This window comes from Tenrec ecaudatus, chromosome 10 (genome assembly GCF_050624435.1).
Source record: "Tenrec ecaudatus isolate mTenEca1 chromosome 10, mTenEca1.hap1, whole genome shotgun sequence".
Taxonomy (NCBI): Eukaryota; Metazoa; Chordata; class Mammalia; order Afrosoricida; family Tenrecidae; genus Tenrec; species Tenrec ecaudatus.
This window is the reverse complement of record NC_134539.1, coordinates 100,355,483-100,369,617: the sequence shown is the minus strand read 5'-3', so window position 1 is coordinate 100,369,617 and position 14,135 is coordinate 100,355,483. Positions and strand designations below refer to the sequence as shown.

The 14,135-nt window shown below is 42.3% G+C and overlaps 1 protein-coding gene across 1 annotated transcript in view; it reads right to left on the bottom strand.

The window, feature by feature from the left end:
* Positions 1 to 14,135, bottom strand: part of DNAH9 (dynein axonemal heavy chain 9) — a 419,100-nt gene that overhangs the window by 305,602 nt on the left and 99,363 nt on the right. The window contains exons 20-22 of the mRNA XM_075561068.1: positions 8,753 to 9,623; positions 3,209 to 3,339; positions 533 to 659 (exon numbers count right to left, since the gene is read on the bottom strand). Coding sequence (XP_075417183.1) covers positions 533 to 659; positions 3,209 to 3,339; positions 8,753 to 9,623 — 1,129 coding nt within the window. The remainder of the gene's footprint in view (positions 1 to 532; positions 660 to 3,208; positions 3,340 to 8,752; positions 9,624 to 14,135) is intronic.

Sequence of the window (14,135 nt, the reverse complement as noted above, 5' to 3'; positions counted from 1 at the left end):
CACTGCTGTTAATCTGGCTCATAGCGCCCCATATATGAGAGAGTAAAACTGCCCCCTTAGGGTTCCAGAGCATTAAGTCTTTACAAAAGCAGACTCTCAAATATGTCTGCTGTGGAGTGGCTGCTGGTGACTTCTGGGAAGCAGCCAAGTACTAAATCACAGCACCATCGGGGCTTCTAAAAGGAAGCTCGACAGAGTCAACTGTGTATCTTGCAAAGACTCAGCCCCTTCCATCCTTGCCATCCTCAAGGTTTCTACTTTACTGTGGATGTGCTTGGCTTCCTTCTTTACACTGCTGTCCCACACTCCAACTTTTCTCCAATCACACATTAGCCTCACCCACAGAGGAGCTGGAGGGCCTCCTGAGCATCAGGAATGGCGGGAATAAAAAAGGTCTGGGGTTTGGGATGACGGAAACACAGGTTTGAAATATATACAGTGCTAGAGATAGGAAGCAGGAAGGAGAACCTCAACTCTTCTTCAGGGAGCCAGCCTCCCACCGTCTGGGATTTCCGACACACCGCTTGCTTACCTGCAGTGGAGCGGTGCCATTGGAAAGGATGTCTAGCAGATCTGCAGAGGAGAGAAAGTAGAACCTAGGAAAGGCCAGCCTCTTGGTATCTAAGTACTCTGCCAGCGCCTTCTCACACAGGGACAATCTGGGAAAAAACATAGTCTTTCCTCAATGAGTATGTCTTGGCCCACTGGCACATATATGCACATTACCAAAGTACACATGTGTGCAAATACAAACTCTATGGAGAAACCAGCACAAGGAGCATTTATGGATGTGTACAAGCATGCCCAATGATATAGTTCCCCTCGTACACCAGCTACCCGTTGTTGGGAGTTAACGTTAATCATGGCATTTCCATTTATGTCCGAGTAGGACTGTGATCCACAGGGGTTTAAACGGCTGTGATTTTTTCAGAGCTAGATCACCACGGTGCCTCCCGGTGGACTTGAGCCGCCAGCCTTTCATTTAGTAGGCATCTGCTTCCCCCTTTAGCGCCTTACATCATTAGCATAAAGACCTCTAATGCGGTTCTCGGGTTGTGTGGTGATCTCAAATTGGTCCTGACTCACAGAGACCCCTGTACAACACTAGAGAATCTTCTTTGGTCCTGCACCATCTTCATAAGCTTTGCTGTTTGAGCCCATTGTGGTAACTACTGTGTCAATCATGTGGTTGGGAATTGATTTTCTTTTGTCGACCTTCTACTTTACTAAGCATGATGTCCCTTTTCAGAGAAAACGTATATGAGATGAAGCCTTGCTGTTTTCACTAATAGGGACCATTCTATCCGTACTTCCTCCAAGACACATTTGGTCATTCTTCTGGCAGTTCATGTGTATTTAATATTATTCACCAATGCCATCATTCAAGGCACCGATTGTTTCTGCAGTTGTGGTTGCTAATGGTTTAACTTTCATATCCATATGGGGTGTTTGAACAATACTGTTGCTGACTTACGTCAGCGGTCCTGCTGGCGCTGTAGGATAAGCACAAGCAATTAATGGTACAGTCAAAGGCTCAAACCCACCAGCTGCTCAGCTGAAGGAAAACATAGGCTGTCTCCTCCTCAAAGATTTATAGTCTCGGAAACCCTTCAGAGGGTCATTGTGAGTCAGAATCGATTTGATGGCAGTCGGTTTGGGTTTGGAAAAGTCAGGTGCTCCTCAGACTATGAAATGGTGCCTGTTATTTGACGCGTTTTGAAGAGGTTCGCTGAGTGTGTAATGCAGTGTCTCATTTGATTTCTTGATTGCTGCTCCCATTGGTAGCAAATGCTTGACAAATTCAATCTTTTCTCTGTTTATCATGATGCTGCTTATTGGTCTACTGGTGAGGATGTTTCTTTCTTTCTTTTATGTTGAGGTGTAATACCTACTTGAGGCTGTGGTCTTTGATTATCATCAGTAAGAGCTTCAGTCCTCCTTACTTTCAACAAGCAAGGTCGATCATTTGCATATCACCAGAGACTGTAATTGGATGTTCCTTCAATCTTGATGTCATGCATTTGTCTTCATATGGTTCAGCTTCTCAGACTACATATTTGCTCAGCATACAGACTGAATAAATATGGTAAAAAGATAAGGTTCTTACTCACACCTTTTCTGATTTTAAACCACGCTCACGAACTCGTTGCTGTAAAGTCAATTTGAACTCATAGTGACCCTCTAGGACAGAGCAGAACTGCCCCAGTGACTGCACAAGGCTGTAGGTCTTTATATGAGCACATTGCCTCATCTTTCTTCTGTGGAGTGGCTGGTGGTTTCACACTGCTGATCTAGTGGCTAGCAGTCCAATGCATAACCCACTATACCACCAGGGTTAACAGTTCAAACCACACATAAGTATACCTTTCTGTGTTCAAATTTCTGCCTCTTGGCCTAGATATAGGTACCAAATGAGCACAATTAAGTGTCCTGGAATTTCCACTCTTCAATATATTAGCCATAATTTGCTATGATTTCCACAGTCGAATGCCTTTGCATGGTCAATACACGTAGGGAAGCATCTTTCTGGTATCCTCTGCTTTTAGTTAGATCTCTGTGACATCAGCACTGCTCTCCCCTTGTTTCATGTCCTCAACTATGTCTGGATAAAATTTCTGGCAGCTCCATGTCAATGCACCTTTGCAAACATTTTTGAATTATCTTCCAATAATACCTCTTATACTCTAAGAAGAATGGATGCACTTGAATGGTGGTGCTGGAGAAGAGTACCAAAAGTACCCTGGGCTATTGAAAGGACAAACAAATTTGTCTTGGAAGAAGTACAGCCAGAGTGCTCCTTAGAGGCCAGGATGTCAAGACTTCATCTTACATACTTCAGACATATTGTCAGGAGACACCACTCCCTGGAGAAGGATATCTAGATTGATAAAGTGCAGGGGCAGAAAGAGAGGAAGGCCCTCAAGAGATAGACTGACACCATGGCTGTAACAATGGACTTGGGTGTGGGAATCATTGTGAGGTTGCAGGACGGTTTGATGTTTCAACCTGTTGTGCACAGTGTCACTATGGGTGGAAACCGGCTCAGTGGCTCCTAACACCATACCCTCTGTCCCCAAACATCCCAGGGACATACTTACTCAGGCAAGCTCACGCACTCACCCACGCACTTAGCTAAATAAGCCTAAAGACAGAAGGAGAAAAAGTAAACACTGTCCCTTCCACCACAAAACGGCAAGACAATTTTCACCTGCTCTGAATATCTTCCAGTTTCTCATAAAGACCTGATTTGTTGGTAGCTTCCACGACATTTGGAGTTTTCTCAGCATCATAAGCCAGCTCCTTAAAGTCAATATCAATGCCCTCAAATCTTTTTGAATCCTACAAATGAAAGTGTGAGAAGAAATTAAATACTATTTCCCTCAACTTCAGGAGGCACCCCTGATGTTACCATTAACATATCATTCAGAAGCATGTACTTGCTCCTGGTTTCCCTACAGAGATTACTCACAGACACAAAGAGACCTTAGCTAGCAATAGCAGTTCTCAAATTATTTTTCTGGCTTCAGAATCCATTTACATTATTTAAAATTATTGAGAGCTCCAAGACAGCTGCTGATATTTTTTCTATCAGGAGTTAGAATTGAGAAATTAAATACACACACACACACATATACACAAGGGGGTGACTCCTCCGCCCAAAATGGGTTTCTCCCTCCTCCCTCCATTACACTTAATACATTTGTCAAATCTGTGGTTCCATCCTTGGAAACATTTTTCAGTCTCATCTGTTTGGATGGCTGACAGCACCTCCCTCGTTTTTTTTCTATGTCTCTTCTATGTCATCAAGTCACTGTCAATTCATGTACGTCTTCATTCATGGAAGCAAAAAGAAGTCACGTGGAGCAAGGTCAGGTGAGTAAGGTGCTTGGGGCAAGAGAGGCATGCTGTTTTTGCCAAAATCTGGTGCACTGAGATGGCTGTGTGAGTAGGTGCACTGTCATGGTGGCAAAACCATTCCCCTGTCTGCCACAAATCAGGCCTTTTTGGTTGCACACTGTTAGGTAATCTTTTCAGAAGACTTGATTAACAGTCTGACCTGGTGGAACCAACTCCAAATGCACTATGAATTGACTTTTTTGTTGTTGAAATGTCCAGAACGAGGTTTGTCATCAATCGTTAATTCACTCTTTATAAAATGAAGAGAGTCACTCATACAGTTGAGTTTTCCCCTTTGGTCTGTCCTTGTAAGCTGTGTTCAACAGCACAATAGTTTCTGCGGTATTTTTCCCCAAGCAAGCACATGCTGGTCTCTTAAATTGGCCATCATAAAAAAACAAGGTTTGAGGGGAACGATTTTTATGAAAAGATGTGCTGTGACCAGAGAAAACCTTCCCAGGTGAAGCCACTGGGTGCACTAACTCAGAGCGAGTTGATACATGCTAGCCTAGCAGAAAAAATATGTACTACAAAAGCTCCACCCAACAGAGCTTTTTCCCGGCTTTGGGGGTATACCCTCAAATGTGAGTCCACAGTTCTACCCTGTTCTATAGGGTCACCATGACTCAGAATTGACTTGATGGCTGGGAGTTTGGTTTGGCGGTTATTACATATGAACCCAACATATTTTACCTAAAATCACTATATTTTGCAAAATAAAATAAATTCATGAGGAAAGTGGCATTCTCCTCTAACCTATTGTTGCAATAATCTTTAATGTTTGAGTTACTCAAATACAACCAGATTCTCATCTCTGCTTTCATGGTTAATCTATTGTGAAATCCACATCACGCGTGTATCCTCTGGACAACTTCACCATATGCTTATAAAAGAAACAGAATCAAAAGAAAAAAATAACAAAGAACATTTTAGGATGGTTATCTTCAAAATTGTTTGACCTTGTGGATCCCCTCTTAAGGGTCTCTGACCACATTTTGAGAACACACAATTTCTAATTCAGATAGACATTGGCTCCAATGTTCCTTCTGAGCTTATGCAAAAGTTGTCATCACCCAAATAAACTTTTCTTTAGGAAATTTGCTACTATGGTGCCAACAGTAATTAAGGGTCATCAATGCCCCCAAAGATGCACACATCCCTAGTATTGTCCTGATTAAGTGAGAGAATAAATATGCAGAGTGCTTTAGCTGAAGACTTGGTGCCAGCGAAGAGCAGATAGCACTGTAATTGCATAACAACTGTGATACTTGTAGTTACTCTGTGTACTGTTGGATGAAGTGACAGAAGTAGGTACTCTTCTTTAGTCCCCGGTCACAAATGAGAAAATCGTGACACCATGAGTTTAAATAACTTGCCCAAGAACTCTTGGGTGTCACTGAAGGAGTCCAAACTGAAGCCCAGAGCAGCTCATGCTCCAGCCTCTGCACCAACCTCTGAGAAGCACCCCTCTCTCCTTAGAAGATTAAAGCAAGACCACCAGGAAAATAAGTTATAATTCCTCAGTGCAATGTTTTGCTCCAATTAAAGATGAAAAAGCATCAAGGTTACAGAAGGGTATATCTGACACACGTTCTAAAATGCAAAGAGATGAAAAGCAAATTGTAATTACACCAAGAGAGCAATTATGTAAAAATATGTGTACACATGAACAAAAGTTGCGAAATATCCATCGTGAATAAAAGTAATGACTATTGGTGTATGAGTGTGATTGATGTCATTATGCCTCCAAATTGTCTCTTATTATCATGTTGTTAGTACAAAGAAAACAAGTATACTGACATAATTTACATGCAAACTCACAGTACTGCTTAAAAATGGGTAATACCTACTCTGATTGGGCTGTCAGAAGTCAGAATTGGCTCAATGGCTGTGAGTTTTGTTTAGCATTTTCAATATTCTTTACCATGCTTATTGAAAGTTCTCAGAAGTCTCCTTTACCATCTCTACGAAAGTCTCCACTTACACCGTCATCTCCTAATTTAACCTGCTCCTCTTCAAACACTAGAGTTTTAAAGAAATAAAATCTGGTTTATTTAATTTGATTAATTACAATTGTCATAGCGGAATGATTTGCTGTCCCTTTTCCACTGCAAATCTACCACCATTAATCTATACCCAATTTCATCAAAGACGTTTTGTGGGATGGGCTGACAAATGTCCTGTTTTGAAGGAATGTGCTTCAAATTCTAAGCAATGCCTGGGCAACATGTGGCATTTTATAAGCTAGGAAGTTGTTGTATTAAAAGGATATATAGGAACTCTTGTATGTGTGTGGGAGGTGGAGGGGAGGGGGTGCAGTATGCATTTTTCCCTGCATCGAGCAACTCACTCTGAGTTAGTGCAGCCAGTGGTGTCACCTGGGAAGGTTTCTCTGACCACAGTGAATTTTTTCATGAAAGCGGTTTTGCTAGAACCTCGTTTTTTGTGATGGCCAATATGGCAGTTACATGATTTCATGTCAACTTGATAAATGGGTTATAGGGGTGGAGTCTAGCCTGTCAGTCAGATCACAGCCTGATTGATGCCTCCTTGTGGACGTGACCTTCTCATGAGGCTTCTAGGAGTTTTCCTCTCTTCCTCTCCGCTTCACATTCCTGTTGTTGAAAAGCCACATGGAGCCACACTGATGGCAGATAGAGCCCTGGAAACGCTTTTACCACCATTGGACCCACAGAACCCTCCACCCACTGGCCTATGATCTTCTTGAATTCAGCATCATTGCATGAGCTGCGTTGAGTCTGAAGAGGAATTAATGGGTTAACATCAAACTTATGGACTTGATCTGGACTAAGCTGGATGTTTTATTGATGCATAATTACTTTTTGACATAAAATTATCTCTTACATATAAATGAGTGTTTCTGGATTTGTTTCTCTAGTCAACCTGGACTAACATAGCCAATTTCAGGGAAAAGCATATGGCTTTGAAATTTTGTTTCCTGATTGGGAAAATTGTCGCAGAAGCTGTTGTGATGTTGAACACAGCTTACAAGGACAGTGCTATGGGAAAAACTCAAGTGTAGGAGTTGTTTTCTTGCTTCTAAAAAGATGAACTGTCGGTTGATGACAAACCTCATTCTAGACATTTCAACAACAAAATTGTCAACTCATAGTGCATTTGGACTTTTTTCCACCAGGTCAGACTGTTAATCAAGCTTTCTATTTAGTGGTTCTGAAATGATTGCATAAGAGTGTGCAGCAAGAAGACCTGATTTGTGGCTGACAAGGGAATGGTTTTGCCACCACGACAATGCACCTTGTTCATGCAGCCATTGTAGTGCCCCAGTTTTTGGCATAAAACAGCATGCTCTCTTGCACCCATGCACCTTACTCACCTGACTTTGCTCCATGTGGCTACTTTTCGTTTCCATTCATGTAGATGTACATAAATGAACAGTGCTTTGGTGACATAGAAGAGATGAAGAAAAAAACAAGGGAGGTGCTGTCAGCCATCCAAACCGAGGAGACTGAAAAATGTTTCCAAGGATGGAATCACAGATTTCACAAATGTATTAAGTATAATGGAGAGTACTTTGAAGGGGATAGGTTATTTTGTAAAAATATTAAAAATATTTAGCTTTGAAAAAAATTTTCATTTGGGGAGGAAGTACCCCCTCATATTCGATTTCCTTTCTTGTATACATTTAAGCAACAACAATAACAACAGGTTCCTCAGAGGGCAACTTGGTCAATTGGCATAACATAGCTCACAAAGATAATGTTCGACACCCTAGTTTGTGAGTAACATTTGAGTCTCTAAAATTTGTGATAGGCCTTCTAAAATGCAAGTATAGTCTCTTTGTGTCTGTTACAAAAGAGGAAGAATGCGGCCAAAGAATTAAAGAAGAAACTTGTCTTTAGAACTAAAAATCTGTGAGCCACTACCTCACCTATCTTGACACCAGGTTACCAATACAAACTAGGAACACAATAGATTGTTCCCAATAGTGGGGGAGAAAGCGCAGAGGAAAAGTCAAATTTCTTTTAAAAAGGCGAGGTATACGGTGCTGGTAGAGAGTAAAAGGGTCCTTGAGACTCTCCACTGGTATTTCACTGTCACTGAGTCCATGATGACTCATAGTAAGCCCTTCGTAGGTTTCTGAGGCTGTAACTATTTATGGGAGTAGAAAGCCCAGTCTTTTGCCCTAAGAGTTGGTTCTGGTTTCAAACTCCTGGCCATTAGGTCACAGCCCAATGCACAACCATTTTGCGACCAGGGCTCCCCAGTCCCTGATATAAATAAAATAAAAACTAAAATCACTCTTATGAGGCCACCTATCAGCCAAAGGACAGAGTGTATCATAAGCTAAATAACACCACTTGTGAACATTATGTGCCCCTGAACAGTCAAGTCATATACATGAGACCAAATGGTTACCATTTCCCCTAGACCAAAGGTGAGAAGGTAACGGGGGCAATAAAACTACATTAATGGAAACTAGAAGAGAAATAGGGTGAATGCTGACACATTGCAGAAAGCGCAGCCAGTGTCACGGAATACTACATATAGAAATTGTTAAACGAGAGTCTAATTTGCCACGTAAGTATTCTCCAAAATCACAATAAAATATTTTAAAAACAAACAAACTGAACCAAAATATAACAACAAGGGCTTCATTCTTTTCCCTAAGCATCTTGGGACAAACTGACAAGTGAGTCTTTCATCTTCTCCATTTCCTCAGTCTCATGTTCAGTGGCTTACAATGTCAACATCTGTTGGAGTTGCCTGTGAGTAAACCCAAGAGAGAAAAGAAACAAAGAGAAGGCAGGAAGTGGATGATCACCAGTGACCTAGGTAAGAGAACTGGGAGAGAGAAAATATCCTTAGCAGGTACCTGCGGTAGTTGTGCCCGGATATCTTCAGACCCAATGAAGATACTCTCTAGGTGGGACCATGTGCGCTGCACCTCAAACCAGATTGAGATGACAGCATCAGCCGAGGAGAGTTTCTTCTGCCAACTCGACACTTCCTCGGAGAAGAAAGCAATGTACTTGGACATCATCAGGTTCTGAAGCTGGACCTGGTTGTCCTCCAGGATCTCAATGAGGTCTTCATCAGACCGCCAGAGGGGGATGTGGGTTCGGGGGTGGGGCTCATACTGAAATTCCATGCCAGCCCATGTGGTTTGCAGTTCCTGCAAGGTCTTCTCCATGCCCATCTCCTTCACAGCTCTGTCCACAATGCCCCGGACCTCATCCTCAAAGTGGTGCAGCTGGAGCTGCAGGAGGTGAGCCAGGGTGGTATCCTCATCCATGATGAAGCTCACCCCAGTGGCCTGCATCAGTTGCCCCCAGTGCCGCTCACGGATGGCTGGGTTCTGCAGCTCAGCCACTGCCCTCAGTGAGGTCAGGGTGTTCAACACCATGTTTTCCAGGCCTGTGAATGCATCCCAGGCCCTGACTTCTTTGTCAAGGCTCCGGATGTGCCTGGCAAAACGTTTGCACTCCAGGTCCATGGCGTCTACATTGATGTCCCTCCATTTAGTGGTCTCCCAGGCATGGATGCTTGAGGTCACCATCCCAATTGTGTCCCAGAGCTCCTTCAGCTGACAAGCCTCCTTCCTGCACTGCTTCAGCTGCTTGTAGTCAGGAACACTGACTTCAAACAAGCCAGCCGACTCAGAGATGGCGGCCATGGTGGATTCCATCTGTTGGATGGCTACGTGTTTTGCATCGAGCATCTGATGAGGGTCGGTGCTGTCAAACCTGGAAAACACAGTATTTTTTCTTTGTAAGTACAGAGCAGAGGGGGGCGTGTTTGATAGAAGCACCAAGGTAAAACCATCTTTAAATGCTTCATCTTCCAAGAAAAAGCAAAGACTTTCTTGAAGGTTCCTAAGCTGAGAAGAAAATATATGCAGGAATGAGGTGAAGACAGCAGACTGGAGGAGAGTCCATTCAAGAGAAACTTCATGCTTGGACCTGTTCTGCACATCTGAGAAAACAATACTATTCCTCCCATTCCCCAACCTCCCACCCAGATGGAGGGCAGTAGATCCTTTAGCCAAACCCTCTTATTTTTTCCCTTTCTCTTTTACTTTAACTTAACTGTTGGCTTCCAGAGACTATGTGACACCAAAGAGCACAGTCATATTATTGTAGGAATTGTACACGATAAAATCCTGCCAAGGGGTAGGCAGCCTTGAAACGCTTAGAAGCTAATGCTTTCTCATTTTTCTCCCTAAGGTAGTGGTCTTCAGCCTTGACTCCACAGTAGAAATTGGAAGCTTTAAAAACTCTCCATTCCCAGGCTACTACCTACATAGATTGTACCACACTTTAGGGTGGGGGGGGGAGGGTTAGTCTGGCAGGGTCAGGAGCAATGCAGTCAAATCAGAACAGACAGAATTTTAAAATTATGGATGAAGCAGAGTATAAATGGAATGAGAAAAGAATATGAGTTGAAACTCTGGCATGGTAAGCCATGCCAGAGAATGGATTGTTGTCAGGGCTGTGGAGAGTAATACAGATAGAAAGTGACAGGGTTTTCTTTTTCTATCATCTTTGAGTGGGTCACCAATGTTTGCGACTCTGCCAATCAAGAGATTTGGTTGTTATGCTACACACATGATGGCATTGTTTCCTTTTTCTTTTTAAAATTATTTTATTGGGGGCTCATACAACTCTTATCACATTCCATACACAGATCCATTGTGCCAAGCACATTTGTACATTTGTTGCCTTCATCACTCTGAAAACATTTTCTTGCTACTTGAGCCCTTGGTAACAGCTCCTCATTCTGTCCCTTCTTCCTTGATCCCCCCTCCCTTACGAACCCTTGATATTTATAAATTATTATTATTTTGTCATGTCTTACACTGTCCGATGTCTCTCTTCACCTACTTGTCTGTTGTCCATCCCCCAGAGAGGAGGCCATATGTAGATTCTGGTAATCGGTTTCCCCTTTCTTACCCCACCTTCCCTCCACTCTCCCAGTATAGCCACTCTCAGCGCTGGTTCGGAAGGGATTATCTGTCCTGGATTCCCTGTGTTTCTGGTTCCTATCTGTACCAGTGTACATCCTCGGGTCTATCCAGATTTGTAAGGCAGAATTGGGATCATGATAGTGGGGGAGGGGGGGAGAAAGGAAGCATTTAAAAGTAGAGGAAAGTTGTATGTTTCATCGTTGCTACCTTGCACCCTGACTGGATCGTCTTCTCCCCACAACCATTCTGTAAGGGGGTATCCAGCTGCCTACAGATGGTTTGGGGTCTCCACTCTGCACTCACCCTCATTTACAATGATATGAATTTTTTTCTTTGATGCCTGATACCTGGTCCCTTCTACACCTCCTGGTCACACAGGCTGGTGTGCTTCTTCCATGTGGGCTTTATTGCTTCTGAGCTAGATGGGTGTTTGTTTACCTGCAAGCTTTTAAGACCTCAAATGCTATATCTTTTGATAGCCAGGCACCATCAGCTTTCTTCACCACATTTTCTTATGCACTGATCATGTAGGGAAGGTGTGCATCATGGAATGCCAATTTAATAGAACAAAGTGTTCTTGCATTGAGTAAGTACTTGAGTGGAGGTCCAATGTTCATCGCCGCCTTAATACTAAACCTATAAATATATGCACATAAATCTATTTCCCCACCATCCTATATAAATATATTTACATATCTACATGCCTGTATTTAGACCTCTATAAATGCCTTTTACCTCCTTGTTCTTTCCTCTATTTTCTTTGACTTTCCTCTTGTTCAGCCTTTATTTGGGTTTCAGTAATTCCTCTCTGTTACATTGCCCTTGGTCAAACCCTACCAGGCTTCTTACATGGTGGCCTTATTTTCAAACAGGAAGATAAAGTTTTTAGTAGGACATTAGCCCATAATTTCCCGTGTTCCAGTTATTGCTCTGGTATATCTATGTCTGACAAATTCAGGTCCATTCAGTTTTACTTCATCAACCATGAGTAGATTCAGGAGCAAGCAGTTCAAAAGTGTTTTGAAAGCTCCCCAGGCAATTCTAATGTGCAGCCAAAGTGAAGCAAAGATGGCGAGACTTCAAAGTTCATTTGCTTTGGACACAGCACCAAGAAAGACCTAGATTTCTTGAGTTATGGGCATTCCTGCATGAACAGGAAACGTGTCTTCAATCAGTAATACCCTTAACTCGAGAATTCAAGTCTCATCTCATTTTCCTCTCCCAATCACCAAACTCTCCTTGTGTCTGTGGAGGAGGAGCTGGTAGGAATAGATTTTGGAGACATGATGGTTTAAGGAAGAATAGATTGTATGTCTAAAATCAAAAGAGGAAATTTGAGGCTGAATATCAAAGGAACTTTAGGGAAAATGCGTAATTAGGACAATTGACCATTATCTACAATCCAACGTGCCAATGCTTGTAACTTTGTGTGCATACAAAGTTCTTTTCTTAAATGACCCTATATTTAGTTGTCTTTAGAAATATTTGACTTCATAGATGGAAAGTAATTCTAATTAAAGTTATTTACCTGAACTGCTTATACTTAAGCCCAATTACAATGGAAAACAATAATCATTATGCATACCATTGAATTAATGTCAGATTAACGTTGATGCTTGTTATATCTGAATCAAATTCTAAACAATGTTCCTACTTGTTCCAGCTAAAGCACTTTTGGTTCACGTGCTATGGTTGCAGATGAATCTCTTAAACACCAGTTTCAACTACAGGTGTGTGTCACTTAACATCCAAGGTTAGAGGAACAGGCACAAGCATCTGTGGTCGCATGGAGGGTGGCAGGTGGGAACAGCACAAGTGGAAGTGAGCAAGGAGTGGAGGTTGTCCTTGCCTGTTGGTCTACCACATGAGCATCAGGAGCAGCCTGGACCCCACAGCCATGACTGCCACTGCCATCTATTCATTGGACAAAGCCCAAGAACTCATACTGAGAGTCATATCCTCTGCTGCATCTTCCTGTTTCTGGCCTGTTGGCCAATTGTCTATGAATCTAAGGTTAGGTCTCCAATATAAAAAATGACCAAGATAACTGATTTGATAGAAACCAGTAGAAGCCCTGAGACCATGACCCTGAGATATCCTTGAAACCTGGGATTGAATCTACCCCACAACTCAATTTATTGCCAAATGATAGGTCTATAAGGTGAAAAATACCACCAGGGAGTTGTCCAGTTCTTAGAACAACCAACGAGATGGGATTCAAAGGGCAGCACTTACCCAGGAATATAGTTTCAACAGCCTAAGTGGGTAGGAAAGAAGTATAAAGGGAAATGGATTGAAAAACATCAAGGTCACAAACAAATTGTGTATGGATTGTTGAATGCAAAACCAATTTGCTCTGTAAACTTTCACCCAATGCACAATTTTTACGAGTGGGAGAAGAGGATAATGCAAAGAGGGCTTCTTTCCCTTTAAACAAAATAAAACAGGATACCTCAGGGAACCCGGGCACATATAGGGTTGGACATCGCCCAAACAAATGTTAATCCACACATCTTTACTGGTCTTCAGCTCTCAAATACAGGCAGCTGTGGGATTAGGAAGAAGATGCATCCCTAAATATATCTTTTAAGTCATATTTGTAGAAAAGTTGGAACAAGTACGTATGGAACTTATTTTGCCTTACTTCAGTGCAAGAAATGACTCGAAAACTTTTCAATGATTTAATGTGCAGCATGTACAGCCTGTGAAGGTGATTGTGATGAAGAATTTGATACAAACAGGGCCTGGTTCATTTTGAATAGCAACCTGAGTACAAATTTGCATAACATTAAAAAGTTAAGTACGGGTTGTTGAGGAGCCCTGCGGGTGTACTACTTACACATTTGGCTACGAACTGCTAGGTTGGCAGTTTGAAACCACCAGCTGCTCTGAGGGAGAAAGGAATCTTTCTACTCCTGTAAAGAGTTAGTCTTGGAAACCTGCAGGGCATGGTATCTTCTGCTCTATAGGGTCTCTATGAGGCAGAATTGACTCAGCAGTGAGTTTGATTCGACTTTTGATGAGTTGTTGAACAAGAATTGATGCATTTGAATTATTGTGCTGGCAAAGAAGACTGAGTGTTCCGTGGACTGCCAAAAGAATAAATGTCTTAGAAGAATGCTCCTTAGAAGCAAGGATGGCAAGACTTCATCGCAAGTACTTTGGACATGTTATCAGGAAAGACTAGTCTTTGGAGAAGGACATCATGCTTAGTAGTGTAGAAGGCTACTGGACTAGAGGAAGACTCTTAACAAGATAGATGGATGCAGTGGTTACAACAATGGGCTCAAAC